This window comes from Gymnogyps californianus, chromosome 1 (genome assembly GCF_018139145.2).
Source record: "Gymnogyps californianus isolate 813 chromosome 1, ASM1813914v2, whole genome shotgun sequence".
NCBI lineage: Eukaryota > Metazoa > Chordata > Aves > Accipitriformes > Cathartidae > Gymnogyps > Gymnogyps californianus.
Window position 1 is genome coordinate 180,099,586 of NC_059471.1, and position 27,583 is coordinate 180,127,168.

Consider the following 27,583-nt stretch of genomic DNA (forward strand, 5'->3'; position numbering starts at 1 on the left):
TCATTCGTCCCTTCCTGTATGAATGGTCTGTATGTCAAAATACCTGAAAACTGCACTGATACAGTAGAACTTAGTTTAACTTGCATTACGAATAAACTGCACATGCTGTTTTACAGACGATATATATTTGTAAACTTGCTCATGCAGAATTAGTGTGCACAACAGGGATATTTGTTTTCTAATCCCCACACCTTTAAAAATGACATTTATGTCTGCTTTTTTTGAACTGTGCCCAAACCCTATCTTTAATATAATAAATCTTACACAGAATTCATCTGCCAGCCAAACCAATTTATGAAGCTGAAACAAAAAAGAATAAAAAGTTATACAAAAACATGGTGCACCTGGACACTTGATTCCCACCTCCCCCCCTTTTTCGTTTACAAGTAGAAAGAGTGAATAAAAGAAAAAAAAATCATGGTCACAAAATTTTGACAGTTTAATCCTAAACATTACAGGGCAAATGGATGTTGGAACCTATTTCCATACACCATGCGTCAACTTTTTAATTCCCAAATGTGGCCAAATCCACTAAAACAAGAGTGGTTAACAAACTCTGGATTATGGAAATACATTTCTGGAATAAATGCTAGAAAAGCAACAATGGGAAAAGCCAACTGTCTCCATAAAGGTAAATAAAGTGGAACAATGTGTAGATTAGATACTTTTTCTGTTTCTTACTCATAACCTGTCAAATTCAGTGCATCATATGGTTCAACATAATGGTCCCCATTTTGGACAAACATCTAACTAGTGTCCATTGATTCCAAGTTAGTGGATGATGAATCTTTTTGGATACTTTCAAAGATGGCTGCCAGCTCAGGGTTAGAGCTTATCTGTGACTGAAATTCACTCATTAGTGGACTCTTCTCTGCTTCTGGAATGGTTAGAAGCGCTGCTACTGCCCTCATAGCAGATCGTTTCAGTTCATCTTGCTTTTCAAACTCCTGTTTCACTGAGTTTGCCTTTACCTAGGGAAAAAATTAAAATATGTTTGAAATTTTTGCTTAACCTTCCCTCTACAACCACCTTAAAAAAAATGGATCTTACAAAGACCTATTTCATTCCATACTACTACTTTGCACAGCTTTCAAAATGGCCTAATCTCTTAAAAAACCCTAACCAAACAAACAAAAAAAAAAAACCCCAAACGTCTACTTTTTAGCAGACTTTTTACCAGCAGTTTACAAATAGACTGAAACTTGAATACTGCAAGGTAAGCAGAAAAAGATTGTAAGCTACCAATTACCAAATCAAACAATTATAGCAGCCAATCTCTAGCTAGTAAGGTCAGTAAATGACATTAAACTGGTATTATCACAGTACTTCCAGCTTCCAGAGAACAGAACTTTTTCAAAAAGTTGACCTTCATTAGAGTAACTGCTTAACCCTCTGTTACAATTCTCAAAGATGTTTCAGTGATACAAACATAAATTATCGTTCAAAGCAGTCAAATTTCTTGATCTGAAATATAACAGACTACAGTAATGAAAAAGCAAGGTAAATTAGGCATTAAATGACTGCCAGAGCATGCAGGTGGATCAAGACAAGAGCACGAATGGAAGGAGACTAACTGTGCCAAGACCCAAGAATCTTGTAATATAAATGAAGAGGAGGGAAAAAAAAAAACCCAAAAAACAACAACAAAGAGGACTACTTTACACTGACTCCACCCTTCATCACCAAAATGCTTGTCTGAAACAACATAATCATCAGAAGTCAGAAAAACTCTCAGTATTCCAGTTTCACTATTTATAATGAAGTGAGACTTACAAGTTGCCCAAGTGGCAGCTAAATTTTTAAGGAACAAAAGAAATGGCACCAAAGAAACAGAGGATTTTTAAAAAGAAACTAAAAGTCTACCCCTCTGTTTGTAATTTAAAGAAATTTAAAATATATATAAAGGCCCACATATTTATATTATTCTGCCTACTGCAGAACTATAACTCAGGAAATGCTGCAACAGTACGGAAGTATTCTTCATACGTGAGTTCATTTATATTTCTATAAGACAATACAAAATAAATAACTTAAATAAGTTTAAATTTAAATACCTTAGTTGTACATGTAGCACGCAAAGGTTCAACAAGCCTATCCAACCTCTGCAGCACCGCGCTTGGACAAAGGGTAGAGAGTCTCACCAACATTAAAAAGGTTAGCATCTAGGTTGAAAAAAAAAAAAACCAAACCAATTCAAGAATTAGTTATGCTCAGCACATATATGGAGATATATTTCCTACAATGCTGTGTAACCTTTTTAACAGCAACACTTTAATGAAAATGGCAAATATAGTGAAGTACTTAAGCATATAAAGTAATATTTTTACCATTTCAGTTTATTCACTATTTAAAATATTTTGACTAAGTCACTGCTTACACAGAGAAAAATGACAGCTAACCTTAATATCATAGTGATCCTTCAGGCCATCTTCAACATGGTTTAAGAATTCAAATATATCTAGTCTATCCAAACAGCTATCCAAAAGAGTATACATGCACTCAAAAGCTGCTTTCCTTATGTCCAATCCATCATCAACTGTGTGCTTAAATGGTCCCATTTCCACCTGTCAGTGAATTAAAATCAAAGTTAAGTAGTAATATATTTAGAAAAACAAAGAATCTACTTAGATATATTTAGCACTGTTTTTCTTAGTTAACATACCTCTCTGATTAATTCCTTTCTGACTTTTGTTTCATTGTAAAGATGAGGAAGCACAGTATCTAAGAGGTCCCTTATTAATGATGGTTTATTGTGTGCAGCTGAGTTAAATGTCACTAGCGCTACTCTCCTGACATTGAGATCCGGGTCCTCCAATGTTTTCAGAAAGTCACCTGCAATCATGTACAGAAATAAATCAACCTATGAGGATCTTCTTTATTTGCTACTTTACAAATATCTTTGCTTAGTTTTAACCTTTCAAAAGGACATATTTAGTGCAGGAGTTATTTTCATGTAATAGAGATTAATACCTGCTATTTTAGCATGATTACATAAATAAGTCTATTAATTATAATCATATGAAAACTATTAATATAATTGATATATAGTATTTCATATAATGAAACAGAAGTAGAAAAACCACCATCAAAATGAATGGCCATCACTTATAGCGTGTAAATTAATGAAAATTGTATTTAACCTTTCCTTTTCTCCATTAAAAGTCTCTCGGAATATGCATTAGAAAACCAATTTCAATTCTGCAGTTCAAGAATTAGAGAATACCTCTTAAGGAAACTATCAACATACTGATTTTTAACCCCTAAATTGGCATATATTGAGAATTCCTAAATTACTATAAAATAAGCCTACTTAGTATATATTAATGTAGTAGCATCTCTCTCATCCCACCCCACCCTCAAGCATTTTCAAATTAGAATTTCTATAGTACTATAACACAACCTTGTTAAAATAAATGCTTGCAGAAATATATCGTATTTGTCCTCAACGTTTGTGAAGTTTTACTAGCAACTTCCATGAGGAGTGAAATTTTTACAATGAGAAAAACAACAAGGTGTAAACATCAAAGTAACTTCTACGCACACAAAAGAAACTGGGTAACAAAACTGAAGATGACTGAGATTTTTTAAGTACTAGATTCCAATAGTTTTTTGACTGAATAACTAATAAATATTTCAAGAAACCAAAGGGGCAAGGCAGCTTCAGTGGGAGGGACAGCAGGGGGAAAAACCCACAAGCATAATCAACTCTTGAATATATTATTAAAAAAAAAAATTTAGGCTTAGTGATGAAAATAACACATAGGAACTGACTCCACTTCCCCATAAATAAAAATCTTGCTCTCCACGAAACTCTTATGTTTTTAAAGATTAATCTTTTTTCCCCTATTAGGTTTAGCAGTATACACAATTTTTTACAGATCTTTAAACCTGTAATTAATCTACTATAAAACATTCACCATAGCTTATTAAACAAATCTACAATACTTTGTCATACAAATGAGAAAAGATCAAAAAGCCACAGCATTGCGAAGCTCTTTATCACACCGATGTTACACTGAAAGCTCCGACTACCTTATCCCTGTAAAAATACACACGCTTCCAAATGCTTTCAGACCACAAGCATTACAGAATCATAAGGACCTAAATTTACAATTCACCACCTGGTAATACTCAGAATTCACAAGTGCTTACATACTTTAAGTGACTGAACGTCAAATATTTCCAAGACTACCCTTCTGGATAAAGACAGTACCTTACTACATCAAACTGATATAATTTGGCAAGAGCATGGGAAAGGAAATCAACTTTTGGATCCCATCTTCCTAAAAGCCCTAGCTTCTTGTAGTGCCCATCACAGCTTCAATACATATTATTTTTAATCACACAACTTTTACTGCTCAGAATTCAAACAAACTAGGATTAACAGAAATAACCAGCTATTATGGAAACATTTTATAACTGTGCCAACAGTTATCATTAGCAGCTAATTATAATACCTGCAAAATATTTACTTCTGAAAACACAAAGAACAAATTTTAAATGCAATTCTATTGCCTGAAAATGTAGAGACTGTTGGTAAAAGTAAAGAACTTACCTATGCAGTTCTTCAAGAGTGGGTCTATGGGTTGCGGATGATCAGAAATAGTGAACTTAACAGCAGTAACCACTGAACTTCGAGCATATGAGGACCCTAATATGAAACAAAAGCGTAAATATGTAACATTAAAACAGCAGAACTACAGAATTTAAATCATGCTCAATGCCATTCTTTTTAAACTTCTAATACTCTTAAGAACACTAAAAAAGAAATGTTATTTATTAGTAGCAATGCAGTATGTAACTCAAGTAAATCTATGGAGAAAACATTTTAAACGGGGAAAAATACCATAACATTTGTAATAAACATTTAATGTTATCTGCTACAGAAAATTCAAGTAATAAGCCTATTAGAACAGATTTTTTTATGATCACACATAGGCCTACAAATAACTCTCCTCTTTAAAGCAGAAGAACATGAAGAAAACACGTCAATACAGTTCTTGATATGAAACTGGTTCATGAATTATGCACAACAATCCTTCCTAATCCTTAAAAATTTCAGAATTCTTATCTGAAAATTAGCAATACTGTAATTTCCACCAAAAGGTCAACATGTTGCAATTGGTTTGTTAATTTGTCCCTTTGTTGCCCATGCTCCTTTCCATTTAAGTTTATAGCTCTTCGTTAAACATAACATCATTAATTGAAATACCACAGTCTGAAAGCAGAACTTAAAAGTAATTCATGTTATGTATGACTAACACCTTCTGGTAAAAATGGAACCATCTAAGCTTCACACTGTTGGGGGGTGGGGGGAGCAAAACTTCAAGAGTATCACAAAATTTAAGCAAATAATTTGCAGAACCAGATCAATTTATTACTAGATAGCGTAAGGCCATTTGCTACAATATGTACATGAGTTACTACTAATCACCTGATGCCAAGTATCCCTTGAGTCGTGGAAGCAGAGTCTCCGGGTCTATTAACGTAAGCTTGCCCAAGCATTCAGCAACAACATTCCTTGTACCCTCTTCTGCACATTCGCAGTGTTTCAGGAGTAAGGCCCAGATGTTCTCAACATATGGTTTGAGACCAATCACTGATGCAGAGCTAATTATTTCTTTCAAGGAATGAAGAAGAAGGTATTGCCTCTTAGGTTGACTGGTTATTTCTTGTAAGACAAACGGCAGATACTCAGGAAGATTGCCCACGCTAATACTGCCTAATGCATAAGATGCCGCCGATTTGACTTCTTCACTAGGAGAAGAGAATGCTTCTAATATTACAGACTTCAGCTCAATTTGTCCACTTAAGTCAATGTGATGCCCAACTTCCCCAAGAGAAAGCAAAGCCAAAAGCCGAATGGAATCCGTGGACCTTGAGTTCTTGACATCTTGAATGAACTGACCTACAACAGCCGGTCCTTCCTTAGGGCAGGCTCGAGTAAGGGCAGCAACACATTTGGCAATGGAATAGTAAGACTGCTTGTGAGTAAGTGCTGTGCTCTGTGAGTACACTGGACCTGTTAACATGCGCAGTAAATCCATATAGCCTAAATTATTTGTACCAGTCACAACCAAAGCTTGGAAAAATTCTAGCATGGCACTAAGTGCTCCACCCTGAAGCAGAGGTGATCTCACCAGCCCAATAAGTTCATTGAGAATGGACCCACTAATCTTTGACAGGGAGGAAGGATATACTTTAGCCAGCGTTGTCAGAAAACTGATGGCCATCTGTGATACATGCATATCACTTTCACTAATCAGAGGTGGAAGCTCATCCAGGACAGCATCAATCATAGCAGCTGTCAAGCTGTCACTGTAATTCTTAATTAAAATATCTAGAGCAGAAAGAGTGCCCAGTTTCAAAGCTCGCTGGTTCTTTCTCAAAAAAGAAGCAAGAATAGGAACTCCTTCCCCAAGGATTGGTCTCAAATCTATCTTCAAAGGAGAACCAGCAATCAATGTCATGGCCTTCACTGTAGTTAACCGAGTGATCTCATTCTTCAGTCTCTCTAGGAAGATCTGAAGTGTACTAGGCAGGTCTGTACCTAGGCTGTCACCAAGGCTACAAATGATTTGACCCATGCAAGATATTGCCCTTTCTTTCACCTCCTGATCAATGTCAGCAGCCTTTAATCTCTTGATCGTACAAGTAAACAAATCTTTGATGTAAGGCGTAGCATCAAAGGAAGAAGGCTGGTCTAAAGGACGAATGACCTTCACAAGTTGTTGGGTAACCAAAAGCGCCTCTGATGTTATCTTGTAAAATGGGTCTCCAACACAAGCTACAACTGGAGGTACCAATGCTTGAACGTGAGGATGAAAGACTTGGGGGGAATGATTGCAGAGGATCACATACAAACAGGACAAAGCATCTATCTTCAGATTAGAAGAACTTGATTTGTCATTCAGTGAAAAAATTATTCCTGGAAGAAAAAAGAAAAATGTATTTTTAGGTTAGGAATTTATATTCTGTTAGAACACTTCAAAATTTCTGAAGGAAGGCAGCTATACTGAATTTATGTTTTCCTGCTCCCAGCCTTTCTTGAATGCTTCCAAGGCCCTTTCACCATTTTATTCCATCAATTAGTTTTCAAGTTTCCTCTACACAGAGGACATGGGCCATTTGAAGGTTTGTGATGTATTTTCTTAATTATAAAGGGATCCTGAACGTTTAACATTTCCAAACTTACTTTTCCTTGTTATTTCAAAATTCAACATTTTAGGTCCCAAAAGCTAAAATATGGACAGTATTTTGCTCTGTTGAGATGAGAAAGAAGGCAGTCTGATCTTGCAATTAAGAAGCAAATTAACTTTTTTTTGGATATAGAAGGAAAAAAATCTCAATCTTAGAGCCAACCCTTGTTTTCAAGATTAACAGAAATATGCCACTAAAATATTTATATGGATCCACACAGTAGCTGATTATTTTGCCCATTTCTTTAAGTAGAAGCAACACTTAAAAGCTTTTGCAAAAAGCACAGTCAAGATTTAAAGATTTCGAAACTTCACATCCAATTTACTAATAAATCTTTACGTTAATAATATGTTTCTCATACCTGGTACAAGTACAGGAACATGTTGTGTTAGGGCTCCAGGTAATACATTTACTAGCTCAGTCAGCATGTTAAAGCAACACTGACGAGTCTTCACACTTTTCTCCTTCATCTGTTTGTGCAAGGCTTTAACTATGTTGGGGACCTGTAATCATCACACATCTGTTAATTGATTCAATAGCTGACATTTCTTTCATCTTTGATCACTGGGGGGATATAAAGGAAGATGTGCGTCCTACCCTCTATTTCTGATTTCTCTACAGAACTAGAGAAGTTATATAAACACGGGGAAATGAAGATTCAAAAGAATGGCTATCCAAAAAAATAGTAATTTAACTTTAAACGGTGAGATGAAACAAAGCAAAACTAGATTTGCATTAGTAAAACTGTAGAGAGCAACAATTGAGAAGTCACCCAAATAATTCACTTAGAAAAAGTTTTTCAGCACTATCCTTCTTATTCTGCAAATAAAATATGCTGTAGCAAATCAAGTTTTATCTCGATTGTTAGAGCTTACAGAATGCACAAAATAACTATTTTGCTTTGGTAATTTGGCTAAACTACATAGAACATGCAACTTTTACAGGTGATGGTAAACAACTGAAATCGGATAAGCACATTTGCATGAGTTGGTAATCTCAGTTTCCAAGACTGCTGCGCTTTTCCAGGGCAGTTTACCTGACTTGCTCTCTGTTAGTACTACAGTAATAAACTTAAATATGTGTATGAAGAAAGTATGATATGGCACATTTCAAGAACTATCCTTATGAACAGGGCACAACTTCAGTGTTTCTTCTTAAAGATAACACAAATCTTGACAAATAACCTGACTCTGAAGCATTGTCAAAGGTGTCTCTCCTTGTTCCATTGCATCAGGATCACAAAGCCAACTTTGCACAGGTCGAGTTTGTTTTAAAAGAGAAAGATATGCATGAAAAACATCTGCTTTAACATTCTCTTCACGTTCTTTGAATCTGGCTATTAAAGCAGGAGATACAGTTTTGTAGAATTCTGGAAGCATTTCATGTCGTGTGCTAACCACAGCATCCAGACATTTAGCAGCTGCACGCCTCACTTTCCAGCTCATGTCATCATCATCACTATATTCGTCATCGCTCCCTTGAAAAAATAAATTATGCATATGTTCAAGTCTAGACAATCAAAGCATCAAGTTTTATTTTAAACAGTTAATAAGAACACATTTGGGTTCTTTGCATAAGGCACACAAAAGAATAGGTTCAGAAGTTATGTTAAAAACCATACATAAAAAGCCTTCTAAACTGCCTAAATCGTAAGGCTAATTATTTTCTCTGCCAATTTTTTCACACTCGTCTTACACATATTAATTTAAACTGGAAACAGGACAAGGTGGTTCCCATCATATCTACAGCCTGACTACTGATTTAAAGCATATTCCTCGTTATTCATGACAGAAGTGACAATGCAACAACAATTACTAGCTGATCAAGATTCAACAAATTATTCTGTTTGTTTCTTTCTAGGAGTAAATCAAACCATACTCTGCCCCCAAAAGTGACAACAAAACATGTACAATAAGCAATACAAATTGACTTTTTAAGCACTAAAGCAACAACTATGCAGCTCATTCATTCTTAAAGTAATGTGAACATTATGCTCTGGGTTCAGATTACTTGTGTGTCCAAGTTTTCATAAAGCTTACATATGGCAAGGTATTGCTACCATATTAACAATAAACGCCTTTCAGTCTAAAACATTTTTTATCCTACAGAACAATAATAAGTATTTTGCAATTTTCAGTCATCATCCTACATGCTTCTGCCTTCTTCTACCTTTCAAGTATTTTTAAATACTTGTCTTGTACTTTATGTTCACCCTTGGAATTATTTATCTCCAGCAACAACATCCATACTTTTATTCCAAGAAGTGAGTTCATAAGGTATGTTTAAAAACAGTACAAAAATTGAATACAAAAAGTCATTCAAATGCTGGTACTTAGTAGCAATACCACCCATATCAATTTTCTCAGATGAGTGCAGGTTCACAAGCTCTTCCTCTCCCCAAACCAAAAAGAGAATATACCTTGATCATCGTCATCACCACCATCAGCATCCATAGCATTTTCATCTTCATCTTCATCATCATAATTGTAATTAGGATCATAGGTAAGATATTTAAGACAAATGTTTATAATAGTAGATACATGAGGATAAACTTCTTTAGGACATCTGCATAAGACAAATACAATCAATGTCAAATTACTTTGAAGAATTAAAATATTTCTAAAAGACTTCATGACACATACTGTACTTTGGAGACATTAGCCAAACCAAGTACCATGAATGCATCTATCTGAATTACAGAAATTCAGAAAGGAAGGTCAAAACGGGAAATGCTACTATGTAACTGGATCTGCTAGATTAGAAGGTTGCAGAGGACCAAGGTATGCCTTTGGATATCAATTCTTTTTGTCACCACTACTGGACAACAAATATTATTAGAATACTTCCCCTTCCTGTTTGTGTAAGTAGTAATGGCACAGTAGAAAGTTTCTGAAGTACAGACGTAACACACTGCTTAACAGTTAAGTTACAAGATAGGGTTATAGGAACAGTTCCAGCTCAAAGCTTGCAAAAATATTTTGTACCAAGGAAACTGTCTCTTGACAGCTTACAACCAAATGGCACACTATTAGATCTTAAGAAAGCCTGAAATAGGTACCCGAGAATAACTTACCTCCTAACAAAGGATTCAAAGGCTTGAATGCAATACTCTCGTAGTTCATCATCATCTACATTACAAAACTTTACAACCAAAGGAATTATTTTCTCAAGATATTCACCTGGTAAGAGAAAAAAATTAGCAAAGTAATTACTCTTATCTAAAAACTTTTAAAGTTACAGATAATTTATATATTTTTTCTTACCTATTCTATGACCTGCTTGCCTACTGATAGCAGCAATACACTGTATATAGGTCCTAGTTGTTGACATGGAATCATTTTTAGACAGCTCTGTCAACAGATGTTCAATGAGGTCAACAAAAACCATATTGCCACAACTCATAACCAGGTGACCAAGAGCAATGATGGTTCTTTTCCTCACAGCAAGTCTGGGGCTAGTCAGCTGGGGGAGCAGACAGGTCAGAATTGAAGGATGGAAGTTAACAAGCAGTCCTCCTTGCCTTAAAACAGACAAAACACAAACTCAAACCAATTGAATCTAGATAACTTTGTTCATATACTGTACAACAATTCCTTTAAATATTCCCAAAACATCACAAAGATTCCAATTAAGTCTTTAAATTTAAGCTTTTGGAACTTTTAAATTAATTTAAAATATATCCTCAAAGCAATAAACATTAAAATAAGCTTAAAACTACAGTTCTCAGAAGATTAAATAATAAAGTAATTGATCTATCAATCAACTTATCTTCAGTACATTCACTTTTTTCCTAAATGAAGTTTCACCTATACTTAATACCTTACCGTATTATTTCACATAACTTAAAGTAATTTAAATTTAACATTTGGAAAATTAAAGTTTAACCTTTAAGGAGCATTTATCAGCATTCACTAGCATTTTGGAAGACGGATGTTTACCTGCTCAGCATATCAGCCATGATATCTAGTGCCTCCAGTTGAACAGACACATCTTCCTGCTTGGCTATAGCACTAGTGAGACGCCCTGTGATCTTTTTGCAAACATTAGCTGCTAATGCAGAACCTGAAAGTACAACAAAACCTCAGCATTTTCATAATTAAAAAAATACAGTTTTTAACACCAGAGATTATGTTTTTGACTATGGAAAGCAACCTGATCTCAACATAAGGAAGCTTTTCCCACCCAACAAAACAAGCTTGAACAGCCAGTTTGTTTGCTAATGTAACATATGCTCTGCATTAGAGCTGAAAGACTATCTATGTAGAAACATGCTGAGAAGGAGGGCTTCTTAACTGTCCCATAAGGTATATACAATAGAAAGCACACTGCTTTTTGCAGGGCAAGCAATGCAAAGTGAAGGCCAAGACAAGTCTAGAGCAATAAATGAAAGGACTATAGGTAAAAATAAAGGAATAAACTAAAAGGTAAGGGGAAGTACAGAAGTAGATAGAGCCACCTCTAAAGAACAGCTGTGTAACGAAAAGCAAAATAAAATTATTTTGCATAAGAAGCTACTTAAATAATAAGTACCTGAAATACTGCTGAAATATTTGAGAAAGGGGAAAAAAAATGTATACCCAAAGTATTTTAAAATTCAAGTAAAAAGGTCTTTACCACAACTCCATAGTTCCCCCTTCCCCCAACTGTCTAACGTTGTTTGGAGTAATCACGAGAAGAGAAGAAACTCATGTCATGGTAACAGCTACCCAATGGCCAGCGCTTATCTCCATTTGCATGAAGTTTTTTTTAATCACACTTTGGGCATTACAATGTGAAATTAATACCATTCCAACCTATATTAAATCAAGTTTTTACATATTTATGGCTTATTCTTAATTATATGACTAAAACTAAACATAACAACTGGACAATCAAATGTGCTACCATAGAGGCTAAGAAAAAAGACAACAATCCATGTTTGAGTTGAGAGCAAGAAATAACACCTACGTTCCTTTTGTATTAGGAATACTAAATATATTGAAAGATTTTGCTACATTTTTGTTTGAGCTTTACCTCCACCCCAAAATCTCCTTTTGTTTTGTGTAGGCAAACAAAACAATAAAAGCTTAAACTGATTTACTTAAAATTAGTTATTTATTTAAAGTTTACACACCTCACTACTGCTTGATAAAAGCAAGACTTACATGTGGACTTTCAATAAAGGATGTTAAAATCAGAGGGGTTTTTTTTAGTTTAAGAAACATCAGTCTCTAAAAACTGCGTTTCCAAAGCCTTTTTAATCACTTCTCTATTCTCATTCATATCTTACACTATGATAGCTGAAAAGCACTTGAATAGAAAAGTAATGCCATTAACTGATGAGCTGTCTTTTGGAGGAAAGACTGCCTTCATTTAAAACTGCAGGTAAGCATTTCAGTAATTTAACAGGCAATTGTTAGAAACACAAGGTATCTTCCAAAACACACACCAGAAACTGAGACAAGAAATCAGATCACTAAAGAAAAATACCCAAGTTATAATCAATTTTAAAGTACACTATCAATCAAAAAGCAAGATGAGATTTAGCTATTACTACAGCCTAGAAATGTTCCACCAGGCAATTATTAAAATAGGAGCTTTTACAATCAATTTGTTATACAGAAGTTCATATACTGTAAGTTTGTTTTTCACATTAATGCAATTCTTCAGTAAAAAAAGTTTTTAAACTAGTAAAATCTGGAAATACAGTCAGAGAAGAAACTAAAAGGATATCTGTGCCACACATTTTTCCTCTGCCAGAAATTAGTTCCAATGTTAAATGAACTGAATCCTCTTCACTAAAGGACCCAGCTTTTGCATTTTTTTAATTAGTAATGAAACAATAAAACTAGATAGTCTTGAGTACAAAATGCCTTACCACTGGAAGCTGGGGGGAGTTCACCAATCACAGTTTTAAGGCCAATGCTTGAAATGTCACGTAACTGTTCTTTATCTGAAAGCATGTTTGTACAGAGGGTATCTACAATGGTCTCCACTTGATACTCCTTTACTTTACTCACCAAAGGGCCAAGGCTGTATAAACAGAAGAAAAGTATTAAATCTGCAACGTTAAATAAAACCCCTCATTTTGTTTCAGTATTTTGCATTCAAGTCACAAACTTAAGGTTGGTTTTGGTAGCAACATAAAGCAGAATTTTAAAATTTGAAAACCTTCAATTGGTTGGGTTGATAACCTGTCTCCATAAATCTAGTAACAAAATACTGGTTTAGTACATGTTCTTTATCTAGTGGTGGAAATGGTTTTTGCATGACTGTTCTGCTTCAGTCTCAAAACCAGAGTCCCTCTTACTTCTCACTTAACACCAAGATTTATAACAAAAGTTACCTAGCTAGAGCCATCAGTTTATGTGCTTGACCATCAGTGCCTGCTTAGTTCACAGACAAGTACGCAACCTTCTTAGTTACTGCATCTTTATTCTACGCAACGCTTGGGTTCAATCTGATATACACTCAGACTCAGGCATTCTATACCTTAGAGTGCCTTCCTTAATAGAATGCAAATGGTAAAATAAAAAACAATGACATGGCATGCCCTCCTTCACACAGACTCCAAGCACCATTATACATGCAGCACATAGTAACATTTCCTCTCCCTCCTCTGAATTGTGAGTTTTTAGTCATTCCAACTGTTTTGAGGATCATAACAATCTTGTATTCCTTTGTCAAATGCTCCCATTTGTTCAAAATACTAAAACCGCAGATGTCCTAGTAAAGTCTAGTTCATTGCTAAGAAATATAGCATCCTTCACCATCTTCCTAGCCCTATCACCAACTTTCAGCATCTCTCCATTGTTAATGTTCTGTTCCAAAAGGAAGTCATGCAAAAACAGAGCCTTATATTGTCTCTATTTCCGTCCATTCACCTGCAAAAAAACTCCGTAAGAACTCCAAGGACTTACTATTTCTCCTACTACCCCTTCCACTTCTCACTCCAAATTTGCTTATCCAGTTTCTCCCTATTTTTAAAACACCTGCCTTCAGACAAAGCGTCTCAGAAATGGGAAGTTAATTTTGAAAGACTTTAAATTACCAGATAATTTAATCTAATTCAACTCCCTCAAATATACTACATTAACAACAAACACATCAAATTCTGAAAAAAAAAGAGTGTTACAAGCTGTGCTATAGGCATTCCTACCATGTTCCATCAAAAAACAGAACAGTTAGCCTACGCATACAGTAATGACTCTGAAAGACATAGCTCCCTTGTTTTGTAAGCTTCCATTCTCTATATGTTAATCTTGCCAGCTATTCTCTCTTTAATTCTCTGTGGTGACATCCATAATATTACTATTCAATCAAGAAAGTATGCTTACTAATGAGACATCAACACTAGAGGTGAGATGTGACATGAAGCTAAAGTTCTACCAAGCTTAGGTTCTGCACTGACCCTGACAGAAGCAAGGGCAGGAGGACAAGGACCTGTTCCACACTGAACTTTAATACTGTATACATCTGCTTTTCATTAAAGTTGATTCTAGCAAAGCTAACTGAGACTAAAGTGATGTCTATAGGGTTAGTAAACACTGATTTTGGAGAGTTGAAGTCAAACTGAAATCCTAGAGGAAAAATGAACAAACTAACTTGTTATCAAAACAAGACTAAGATCAAGAAAGCAAAGATTAAATTTTCAAATATATGCCACTATTCACTACAAGTATGTCAGACTTTTAAGACTGCAATGATTTAGGACCATATGGTCACGACCTTATTGAAACATCAGAAGTATGCAGAAGTTTTACAAGCAGATGATCAAATTATTTGTAAAATAGATTAACATAATTAACAATAAAACAACTTTCAACTAGAAATATTTGCCTAGTTTAACTCTTTGTCAAGTGCAAAGGGAGTATCCTGTCCAAAGATGGACTGTTTTCCCATGCTTAGTAAAAAAAAGTAATATTTGGAAAGTATATTAAATTTGCACTTAAACTTTCATTGATTTGAAACAAACAGCAATTATCAAACTTTAAAAACAGTTCAGCCACAAGTTAGTTTGATACACAAGGGTAAATATTTTCCCCCCCTCCCCAAAACTAGCCTTTCAAAGCACTTCACAGAAAACAAAACAATCTCAAGACACCAGGAAAAAGGTGGGAAGAGAACTTCCAACTTCATACATTTGATTGTACAATGTAATAATGGAGTTGCCAGATCATGGTACAGAGCTAAACCCTAATTAACAAATATCAGTATGTAGTTCTAGTAAAATTAATAAATTCAATACATCATATTCTAATTGTACCAGATTACTGGAAAGAAACTATCTGGATGCAAAGTACTTCCTTTCAGACCTTAGTGATTACAATGGGGAAAAAAAGTGTTTTGGTTTTACTTCATAAGATTTTGAAAATTATTCTGAAGTTTCACATTAAAAAAAAGCACAGGCATTAAGTCAACTGCACACAACTGGGGGGGAGGAGGTGCAGAAAGCATCTATAGGCAAGCAAGAAATTCTGTCCAAGCTAGCAAGATACTAAGCCCTCAATGAAGACTATTATTCTGAAAGTAGATAGTCCAAAATCCAAATTAAGTTATGCCACTCAGCCAAAAACTTACTTTAACCTTAGCACTTAAATCTAATTCCCACATTATTGTATTACAGAAACCCACATGTGTTTTAAGACAGAAGAATCACTCTTGAGTCTTTACAGTCTAAAGGAGAGTTCCTTTTTTAATTTATATGTATTGAGAGACAAGCACACAATGTAAAAGATGACAAGCGAAACGTTTTTTCTTGTTTTACTGGAAATGGCTCTGGAGTTTAAGTCTAACTCTCCAAGAACAGAACTGGACCCTGGGTTCACTACTAGCTAATAAAACTGTCAGCCAGCCAGCTGTGAGGGAACACACAGGTCACAGATCACTATTCAGAAGGAAAGGCTCAAGACTATGGCATTCAGCATAAAGGCACTGAAGTTAGTTTAAGGAGCTTAGTACTGTATTTAGCAAGAACAACAGCAAGACAACCCCACGTTTACTACCTTGCTGGTACTGCTGGGGAAAAAAGACAAATTCCTGCATTGCTTTAGCAGTGGAGATCTGAGGATGTGTACCTTAATTCCAAAGCACCGTTAACAAGGAAATGTTATCTTGTATTAGTTTTACTTGTTGACCTATACATTCTTTGTATTATCTCACCATTTTTTAATGTGACTTGGCACCTTGGACCATATTGAATCAGCTTCTGAATGTATAGTCAAACTTGATAATGAATTTGTTCATTTTGAACAAGTCACTTTAGCAACCTCCACTTCTGGTCAGAGCAATTGTCCTTTTGAGTGTGCATGGGGGGAAAAAAAAAAAAAAAAAAGAGGAACAGTCTGGTCAAACACAGTTTAGAAGCACCTACAGGGTAAATCCAAACCTACATGTTCCAAGTTCCTCTGAAACTCATTCTTCTCTTCAGTCTCAGAGCATCAAGTTTTCCATTCCTCCTGCTACAAAGGCTCCCAAACACACTGGGAGTTCTCCACACCTTTCACACTTCCTGCCTTAAAAGTCCTCTCAGTCATTCCAAAGCCATCCCTCTCCACCATATAGCTCACACCACAGGACAACTGTAGACCCTCAAAAATCATTGTTCCACCCAATCTGGTCACCCATTTTCTCCACTCCTGAAAAAAAAAAAAGACAGTGTTCCAATAGCTCAAACTAAACCATTACACACAGCCGCTGGAGGGAGCCAGACTGGAACACGAGGCTCAGATTAAGACTGCAAGCCAGTAATTCCAGCTGGACTCAAAGGGCTGAGATCTACGGCCTTCACTCTTGGACAGCTAGCAGACATAGCTCCATACAGTAGGACAAAATCAAAATACATCTTCCATCCCAACACCTGTTGTACATACCCCACTGCTGCTACCCTTCTTTCCCAGGTCCAAGAATTCACAGCAGCAAGAGCTAATTATCATAAAAAAATGCCGAACAGAAGCAAAATGCAGCAAGCAAGAAGCACAGACAGAAGGAGGACACGTACAAAGGAGATTTATCTATTATATAAAGCAAGCCCTTGCATTCAAGCTCTAAGTGTGACTTACAATACAACAGTAACCAGAGTAAGGTTCAAAGTTTTGGCATTAGTGGTCTGTCACCATGTTAGGCAAACTTAAGAGCTTCTCTTTCAATGGCCATGCTCATAATGCTTTACCCCCGTGAACTCAGAACAGTGTTTGCACTCGAGGCACAGCACTTAGATTAACACCCAGGAATATGCAATTCCCAAGACAATCACACCTACCGCTTTCCATGCTTTCCTTCACAAACTGTAACCTGCTTGGTTTCCTTCTCTCCTTACCCACCATCATCCTACTCGTGTGCTAAAACCTGCTGAAAATACTGGCCATTTGGGAATTAAAAAAAAAAAAAAAAAAAAAGGAAGCAAAGGCAAAACATATTTACCAAAACCATGCACTGAAATATCACACACAACTAACTCAGTTTTGTTAATGCACAAAACTTGGAACTAATTTGACATTTGTCAAAACATTTTGACATAAGTCAAATTAGGCCACAGACATCTGAAATTGATGCATTATGATCACCCCGATGCCACAAATTCAGGAAGATTGCAATTTACTCATTTTGCAGAGTATTTTACGGAGATACACAGATATCTTAAAAATAAATACACAAAAACAACTTTGGTGCAACATTTCTAGAAGATACAGCATACAGATAATCTCAAGAGAACTGTTAATTGAGATACTGACTGGTATCTGATGAAGGGCATAAAAAGAAGCCCTTTAAGTGCACAGAAACGAAGACGTAATGGAATGGTTTCTTACTTGCTTCAGGAGGTACACCTACTCCTGCAGAAATGAACAGCTTTGACAGAGCACCCTTTGTTAAAAGCAGTCAAACCTCAGGCCCTAACCTGACACTGCCCTTTAATTTAGGAAAAGGGCACTGTACTGGAATCTTCAGATTCCATCAAACCATCTCCACAGCTACTAAACCCCTGAGAGCAGGGGTTTAGAGGACCATATCCACAATCTAAGCTGGTCATTCTACTGCTTCAATCATGTTAAATTAATACTGCAATCTTATTAAAATAATTTCTGGACACTGATACTGGTAAAGACCTTTTTCCTCCAACAAATAAATTCCTCATAAATTTGTACACAAGCATTTGCCAACACACAGATTATTACCAAGAATTATCTCCCAGACTCAAATACATCAAGCCATCCCTGACTGCATTCCTAAGTTGAAACATTTTCTCCAGTTGCTCAAAAAGCTCACAGCTTTCTCCACAACTTGATTTCACTCTTCAGCCAAGCTTTCCCTTCACAGCATTTCATTGACACATCACTAGTTTCTCTTCAAATATACACTCTTCAGTCAACAGCTATTCACGGTGTTGTTGCACTCCTCTGCCCTTGGTGCATAGTAAATTGTTTCGCAAGCGACACAAGCACAAATCACCTAGAACAGAAACAATCACAATTCCAAGGTATGATGACCGTCCACTGTAGTCCAGAGAAATTCCCTGTGCATTTCAGTCAACAGACTACAGTATACAAAGGTGTGAGTGCAGAATTTGTAGAAACCATTTCACATCTGTAACGCTGCATGCTCCAACAGAAGTACTGTAAATAGAAGCACTAGGAAGCAGGAACAAGCACATGTACAATTACAGCAGCATAGTCACATAAAACTGAGTAATGGGATCCTTTCAAAAATATGGCAAACCTTCAGAGTAGCAATCCTGAAAGTTTGCTTTTGATCAGTAGCGAGTGAGTTTGCTGTCTGGTTGGTGAGATTCCAGGTGGCAATGTCATCCCTCCTTTCACTGCTAGAAAGGTCATGTCTTCTGCTTTTTGCAGTTTGCAATGACTTGTGTAGCTCTATGAAAATGTATCTTCAACATCCTAGAGAACTGCAGCTGACACCATCCTTTTATACATTGACTTTGACAGACCAGAAGCAGATCTCCACCAAAAAACAGCTGCTCCATAAGTGAAAACATCTGAAATGATGGTAAGGATTTTTTTTTAAACCTGAACTATTGAACAACTACTAAATTCTTCCGATTTAAATACATTTATTTTTCAAGTGTAACCTATGAGTAACTAAAATAATCACAGCAAAGGCTGGTCAATTATATCCATCTCAATTAAGTATAAGAAAGACTTCTTTGCTGATGTTTTAAAGATGACCAAACCACAAACACTTGAAAATGCAGTTTCTAGAAAGTGTTAAACCAGATTTTACCTGAATTAGCATCTTCAGTCCTATTTATTCAGCCTATTAGTTCAGTAAAGCTGACATACCAATTATGATGTAAATTTTAAAAAAGACTGCCTCAAGCTTTTCTGGCCTTTAAAATCAGTAGATATCACTTACAGACCTTATTATTAGTCCCAGATTGCTAAGTAAGCTTATCAGAAGTTGAAAATACACCATAACCTTCTTTTATAAAATCAGTTCTGAATACAAAGCTTTTGCACTTAAGCATGTATTTTACACATTTGAAGGTAGTTTCAGATATTGTTTTAAGTGCTCTTTGATGTTTTCCCTTTCACTAGCCAATAATTTGTGTCCGCTTTCTTTTAGAGTCAAAAGCTCATTCAGCTGCCTATGGAAATAAATAGTGACTATAACACACTATCTCCCTTAAGTTACAAACATTCAAAAATAAAGGTGTTCATAGTGTAGCTCCTTATTAGGAAGAGGGACACCAATTCATAATCAATTATAGTCTCAAACTGGCATATTTTAACAGCTATCAAATAAGCATATTTATTTACAGGGAAGAGTTAAAATTCACAAATGGAAAAAAAAAAATTGATTCAAATCACCAGTATAGCGTGATGTGCAGCAGTGTATTACCACAGCATCCAAAACGCTTTGAAGCTGCTGAACCGGATCAGCCACACAACAGCCAATATGTGCATCATCCTGTTCACACTAATGACTCACACTCACAGCATGAAGCAGGGTTCCCCTATATTGAACTACTGCCCAGAGAAGTCACACTGATAAATGCAGAGAAACTACAGTATCACAAGGGAGGAATCGCTGAAAGTACGTACTTCAATCCCACTTTTTTTTTGTCCATATATATATGCATTTGTTTGGGTTTTTACAGGTTTCAGGAAACATTTCACAGTGTGAAACAATAAAAATTTCTAAGTATAGGTTTAAATGGTAGAATATCAAACCATAGATAACTGCTCAAAATGAGAAGCAGTTCATCCTTAAACTCCAACACTGAACATACGAAACAATTAATGTTCTGTTGGCCCCCACACTGCACATTACCAACATTATCCGCAATGAAGAACAAACTGTCCATCCAACACAATACCTATGCTTAGACAAACCATACTGCTTGTCTAATCCAGATGCACATAATCTTGGATAGAGCTACAGGCAGTATAACTACTGCTGCCATAGGGTGCACAGGATACCATGCTGGACTACACTAACAGCCTTAAACTAAGAATATGCTGTAAGAATGTCCATTTTCTACATTGGCTGACTGTAAAACAGCCTATGACTATCAGATGAAGCAAAAAACAACTCCTTCAGAAAAAATGTAGACAACAAGAATACATTTTAAATTTTACATGCTTTTAACAAAAACAAGGTGAACGACCTGCAGTTACTGACCTAGTTTGCATCTACTGCCTGCAATAACAGAAGCTTGACAAATACACTCCTGTCCCTTCTGTAGGGTCAAAGCTTAGAGCAGGTTGACACTTACTCCAAGAGTATTAAGGCAGCTCATTAATTTTCATTTTTACTCAGAAATGAACTGCACAATCTTCTTGCAAGGTAGCTACCCAAATATCCATGAACTCTCAACCTGACTTCTGCTAACCAAAGAACAACATGTTTTATCCTGTCCAAAAACAGTGTAATATAACCGAAAGGATCAAGAACAAAATCACTAGTGTGCTTTGAAGAGACAATAAGAAACAAGTTCATCAGCATTTTAACCAATAGAGCCCTTCCTACCCAAATGTGAAAGCAAACAGCGGATAAGGCAAAACCAGGAACGCTGCTTACTTGTTGCCATGCTTGCCTAAAAATAAATGCTGCTTTAAGGCTGCTCCAACTTGTTTTAAATCTGCTCTATTCAGTGACCTCAAGAATCAAACACTGAAAGAGTGATCCTCCTGCAAGAGATTCTTACCTGCTCAAGGAGTGATCAATACCTTTGCCATTCACAGTGTTTCCATTGATCTACCTATAGAGGAAGCTCCCTTAAACTACAAATCTTTCCTCCCTTCCTCAAGGAAAAATCTGTCTCAAATACAGATTCAAAGGTACATAGGGTTGTCTTAAACCCTTTTTCTATGAGAGAGGGAATCTATACTTAAATGGGTCATCAAGTACCAGTCTGATGAAAGTTCCTGCTGATAGTCTCTAAAGTTCACCAGAGCATTTAAATTAATAGAGATCTAAACACAGTTTATGTTTTCCTCAGCTGAAAGTGCCAGCAAATCCGGAACAGAAATACACAAGTAAAGAATGACAACACAAAATATTTAAAAACCAAAAAGTCAAGAAAAATATGCTGGATGAATTTAACTTCCCAATGAATTGGGCTTACAGGCAGTGTTGTAGTAGATGGAAGACTTTAGATCAGCTTGAACCGTCTTAGAAAAACTACAACTTAATAGTGTTCAACCTCTCCCATCCTTCACCCCCACTACTGTTTCTACCAATGCTCATCTGATTGCAGGAGGAGAGCGCTAAGCCAGAAGAAAACTAAGTCCCCAAACCAGTCTACAACAAAATCAGGTAAGCAACAGTGCAAGAAAAGGGGCAAGGAGGGCGAGAACAGCAGAGCACCAGCAGCATTAGCTTAGACTGGCTTAAAACTGGCATGGAACAATACCGTGAGTATAAGCTGCCTTAAGAAGACAAGACGCTTTTAGGGTGGGGTCCTCAAAGCATATCTGCAAGTGATTGGGATGCCAAAAAAAACCTTGAAATGTTCAAGAATGTACACATTCTAGATGAATGTTCACAATTTACCTGAAAACTTTTCCATCGTGTTTCTCATCCCATTACAGTAAATTTAACACTGTTCTTTAACATTATTTGGATTTCTTGAAAAGACTCCAAACTTTAAATAGATCCTGTCATTTTAATTAAATCCAATAATTTTATCAGTATGTCAAAGTAAACTTTAAAAATAGAAGAATGGTTAATAATAAAAAGAACAGGACACGTGCACATGTGCATATACACAGGCAGCCATCTACTGTCTCATTCTCTTCCCTTTGCAATCTTTCTTTAATGTTTTAATAAACATTACTTGTACTTTAGGTCCAAAATTCTAATGTTGCCATTAAAGACTGTGATATATAAGCTGTGTCTATGTGCATTAATCTAAACTTCAGGATAACTTCAGGATGTACATTAAAGATGAATACTGCATGTATGCTGCAACGTAACTTTTCCACAAAATGCTATTTCACACAAAAGACAATTCTAAGCCTGAGCCAGGTTTCATAATAACCTACTCTTCTGATTGAGTACAAGCAATCTGTTTCAAAGCCATAGAACTTAAGCTGTACCACAAGGAACTCTGACATTTCAAAAGTTTGAATTAAAAAGAAACATGGCATTTTGTGTTCTTTGTCAAAAAAGGGGGCGGGGGAGACACATTTTAACAATACTGCAACCCTGGTGAGACTAGTGAAAAAGTAGTGACAATTATATTACTATACTGCTAATATTAAACTTTGGCTTGAAACTTGCTATTCCTACACTAGTTTCTCTGTGCAAGATTTTGGTTACCATCACTTAAAATATTTCAGAAGCTGAAGCAAGCACTGCTTCTAAGTACACAAGAAGATGTACACACAGGCTTTAATTTTCTGCTTTGCTAGTCTGATAGGGCAAACTGTAAAGAATAACAAGCTGAAACAAACTAACTCAGCTAATCACAACGTGAAACTTCTCTTCAAAGCTGTCCCAAGCTCTTGCGTAGCCAGTTTACTTCAATCGATGCCTCATGGAATATAAGCAGCAGAGATGGAATATTAAAAAAAACCTGAGCCCATGAACAAGAAACATTCTCAGGAACACTAGAAGCTTCTTAACAGAGAGGCTCTCCTTAAAGGGCACAAAAAGTCAGAAGGGCCAGGAACAAAAAGTCAGTCATAATAAACGTAGCACATCTTCAAAGGGTGCTCTGCAAAAGCCACACCACATGTAAAGTTAAATAAAGTGAGGAAGAGAGGGTACTGAAGCAACAGAAGTCTCTGAAATGCAAGTAACTGCACCCTGACCCATAAAACATTTACAGTTCCTGTAAAGCATGCACAACCATTAACACAGTATTCCAAATGTTAGTGAAGTGGTAAGTTCCATATTTGATAACCAAGACCATATATTTACGTTTTAATGTTTTTATCTCTGCTTGAAAACTACTCCAGTACTACAACTCTTCCTCTACACATCATCTACCTTCTCACAGTCAAATATCAATGTGGCAACTACCAATGAATTATAATCTTTTTAAATCTATTTAGCATTCAAGAATTATCACCAAAGAACAAGCACGTCATTCATATACTTTCAGCAAGGATTGCATGCACTGTTTGTCACCTGAAACCCCAAATGTTAATCCACAATGTCAACAAAAGATAGTTCTGTAAGAAACTACAATTAGGGCAGGTAGCCTACAAGTACAAGGGTTCCTTTGTGGACATCAATTTCACAATTATTTTGCGTAGCAGTGCTCCTCTAAGTCTTTCAAAAGTGCTTTATGTTGTTCAGTCATTAAACAATTCTTTACACCATAGAAAAAGAATACCTACCATTTGACAGCTAAGTTTTGCACCTCACCATTTTTATCTTCCAGTAATTTCAAAATCATCTTCACCACCTTTCTTTCACTGTCATCATCCAGCTTGATAGAATCTTTCTGTAGTTCTGTCATCAAGTCATTAGTAGCCATAAACCTGACAAAAGATAGTCAGATAATTATTACTAAAAGGATACGGGTTATTCACAGTGCTCAGGATTCAAGATTCTCAGTTTCCACCATTTGTTATCAAATGAATCACATTTAACGTTGGATTACTGTTACCTGTTTCGTGATGCAAGTAGCATTTATTTTAGTTATAGAATAAAAAGGAGAAAAATTGTATTTAAAAATGACAGTAACTTTTAGTTAGGTCATCATCCTTCCCTGATGAGAACAGCTACATATTTTACTTCCACTGTTTACATTATACTCCAAATGATCTCCACAAAGAAAAACTGACACTTTCCCGGATTTTAAGTAGTCTTTTCATTAGCTATGCTGATATTGTAAAAAAACAGGTTTTTTTTTTTTAAAGTTTGTTTAAAAAAAAAAAAAATCAATCTCTGCTCTGAGTTTATTTTAAAACAACTTTTAAGCAAGAAGAAAAATACAGAGTTTTTCAAACATTCTCCCACAAAATTCACAAAAGCCAAACATTAATGAAGGAAGAAATAAAAGTGAAGCTACATTTTATGTGTTTGTCATTTTGTTGCCCTGTACAGACTAGTTTGTTTATAGTCCAGACAACGGCCAATCACGTTTATCCACCCCTCAATCCGGGATGCCACATTAAAGACCAAGATTAATTCTTGAGAGATCAAGTAAATAAAATCATCTTTCATATCAATTAATTTACTATTCAGTAACAGTCATATCCACCAACACAAGAACATACCGAGAAATGACTTTCCAAAAATATTGCTTTTATGCCTTTTGTTTCTTTTCCTTCTGAAGTCTGTTTTCCAATCTGTTCTTCTTTTGTAAGTGCCCTCTCTTCTCAGAAGAAGTAATACAGATGTATTACTCAATTACGAATCCCATGGGCTTCGGTACCAATCCCAACCCCTATTCAAAGCCCCAGACAAAAACGGTTTGTAATTAAACAGTTAAGGTTGACATTTGGACTTCAGGCACATCAGCCTCAAGCAGACATCACTTGAGCTCAGGTCATACTTGGAAGGTTATCTCTACAGCCTGACACGCCAGATACTTTTTTATTGGAAATGAAAGCCAAGACGCCACATAATCTTAATATGCATCACAAACGCCAGATGCCTGCCCTCACATAATGGACCTCAACTTGTCCCGTCTTTTAATACAGTCATTCCAGTCTAATAGTCTCAAGGTGTTTCTAAGATAAGACCTCACTCATTTTTCATTCACTCCAACAGTCCCACTGAAGCAAGCCTGTAATCTGACAGGAACCAGATGTGCGCATAAACAGATGATGAATGCGAATGGCATCAGCTTTTAAGCACAGCAAGGAAAAAAGCTACTTGGTAAATAAAGGTAATGGACAGATAGGATGGGAATAAGGATATACACAAAGTCACGCAGTACTAGAACATTCACAAACTGCATCCATGTTACTGCTATATTTACCTCCTTTTCTTACACCTTCTAATAGCCTCCCCTCATTTCCTTGGTCAATAGCTCCCATTTCCTAGCCTTACGAGTTCACATGCACTCATCGCCTACTTGTGACAAGTTCCTAAACTAAGCAGAGCTTGCACATCCTCAGTGCATCAGCAGCTTCTGCACTCAGCTACAACTGAGGAGTCCTCCTGGCAGACTCCTCTGTTAAAAAAAAAACCCAACCCAAACCCTACAATGGTGTGGGGAGGCCTGGCAACTTTAGTTTAAAGTAGCCGGTATTTAGAAACATGGTTTTGAGAGTTTAGATGTGGCTTTTAGTCACATCTGCTGTCTCCTCAGGCGCATCAAACTTTACCTGGTGCAAAGCAGCAGCATGTCAGCAGCTCCTCACACCTTGTACTCAGAGTAGTCATTCTCCTCCTGCAGTGAGGACACTACTTCTCCCACAGTCACACAGTAAACTGCCATGTTACATTACTGCCCATTGTAGAATTTGAGTTTCCGGACAATAAAAGCTACAAACATTTGCATCGGACAAGGCAGTTTATCCAAAAAACGGAGGATTAAATTTTACAGTAAAGTGGTTACTTAAACTGGTTTATACTCAACTCCCTGATATCAACAAGTTAACTACGCTGTCCCTCTTCGAATATACATGATCTAAGAATAAACACACTTACAATTACTAGTACTAAATACTATTTTATCCATTATGCAAATACACGATACACAAAGTTTCACAAAATGTGTTATTGCATAACAGTCAGCCTGTAAATGTCTAAAATCACTCATTTTTATGGTTTATAAAGTCAGATTTTAATCTATGCTAAGAAAATTTTTTTTAATATTTGAGAATTCCAAAGTTGTTCAAAGCTCCTAGAAGAGGTCATTTCTAAAGCAACTACAAAACAAGTTTTAACTGCATGTAGCTGGGAAAAAGAGTGCTTGCTACAACTGCATTTGACAGGTTTGACCTACCCCTTTTATGCAGAAAGTTTTAAAACTCATCGAAATCAGTATTTAGTCACAAATACATTAGAATTTTTGTAAGTCATCCTCCCCATAAGCACAAAATGGAAAGCTCACTTAATCACAGAAACAAATTAGCATGATAAAAGTAAAAAAATCTTCAGTAACGTTTAGAGGAAAAAATGTTTGAATCTATTTTTAGTATAATTTAAATAAATCAGACAATTCTGGACCATCTCTTTTTAGACTAATCAATTTTTTTCTACTTCCAAAATTTCTAGCCTAAATTCTCCAGGTAATATCATGCTACTAAAATCTGAAAGAAATCGACATGAAAAAAACATAAATTTATCACATCTGTGTCCAGTGCTCCAACAGTTTGTCAAAAGTAAACAAGATTATTCAAAATCCAACTCTATGGTTATTTAATCATCACCTCTGTTTTCCTTTAGATTTTAATATATTAACAAGAGACTTGTTTAGATGTCAACGTGTTCTTTAACTATAAACTAAGCATTGTAATGCTGCAGCAAAGCAACAAAATCCAAGTGTATTTTATGCCTTTTCCCTGTCTGTATTCATGTAACCTCTTTGACAAATACAGGCTTTAAATGTGAATTTCTGGTTGCACACAATACAAAGAAATGTAATTATTTTTAACCTAATGCTTTGCTAGAACTACTGTGTAAATGTATTATCTCTGCTGTTTTTTAATAGCTTACCTATACCATTTCATTTTCCGATACTCAAATATTTGCATTTTATCTGCTATTAATTTATTACAAAGCAAGCAAACGATCCAATAAAAAGTAGCGCTCTTGTGACAGATCCTAAGCTCAAAATTACATATACCAGTCCTGTCCCCATAAGACTCAACCGGACTTCTCTCTTTGGACACACAGGCTTTTAGAAGCAGTGCCAAATTATGTGAGGAGCACAAAACCCCTCTGTCTACAAGATGCAGCATCCAGGAAGCATGTGAGCTTAAGATGTTCAAGCCCGCTGTGCTGGGTGGCCCTCCCTGCTCCTATTCGCAGAATGACA

General features: G+C 36.0%; 1 protein-coding gene across 2 annotated transcripts in view; it reads right to left on the reverse strand.

The window, feature by feature from the left end:
- Window positions 1-415: 415 nt before the first annotated feature.
- CAND1 (cullin associated and neddylation dissociated 1) overlaps window positions 416-27,583 on the reverse strand; it is a 28,042-nt gene continuing 874 nt past the window's right edge. Inside the window, exons 2-15 of one of the 2 annotated variants that reach the window (XM_050895650.1) lie at window positions 23,985-24,128; window positions 13,058-13,212; window positions 11,139-11,262; window positions 10,464-10,720; window positions 10,274-10,379; window positions 9,620-9,765; window positions 8,385-8,677; window positions 7,562-7,703; window positions 5,435-6,928; window positions 4,556-4,651; window positions 2,663-2,832; window positions 2,400-2,564; window positions 2,055-2,162; window positions 416-971 (exon numbers count right to left, since the gene is read on the reverse strand). In XM_050895650.1, coding sequence (XP_050751607.1) covers window positions 747-971; window positions 2,055-2,162; window positions 2,400-2,564; window positions 2,663-2,832; window positions 4,556-4,651; window positions 5,435-6,928; window positions 7,562-7,703; window positions 8,385-8,677; window positions 9,620-9,765; window positions 10,274-10,379; window positions 10,464-10,720; window positions 11,139-11,262; window positions 13,058-13,212; window positions 23,985-24,128 — 3,625 coding nt within the window. In that variant the 3' untranslated portion in view covers window positions 416-746. The remainder of the gene's footprint in view (window positions 972-2,054; window positions 2,163-2,399; window positions 2,565-2,662; window positions 2,833-4,555; window positions 4,652-5,434; window positions 6,929-7,561; window positions 7,704-8,384; window positions 8,678-9,619; window positions 9,766-10,273; window positions 10,380-10,463; window positions 10,721-11,138; window positions 11,263-13,057; window positions 13,213-23,984; window positions 24,129-27,583) is intronic. The other variant, XM_050895658.1, reaches the window with a different exon arrangement.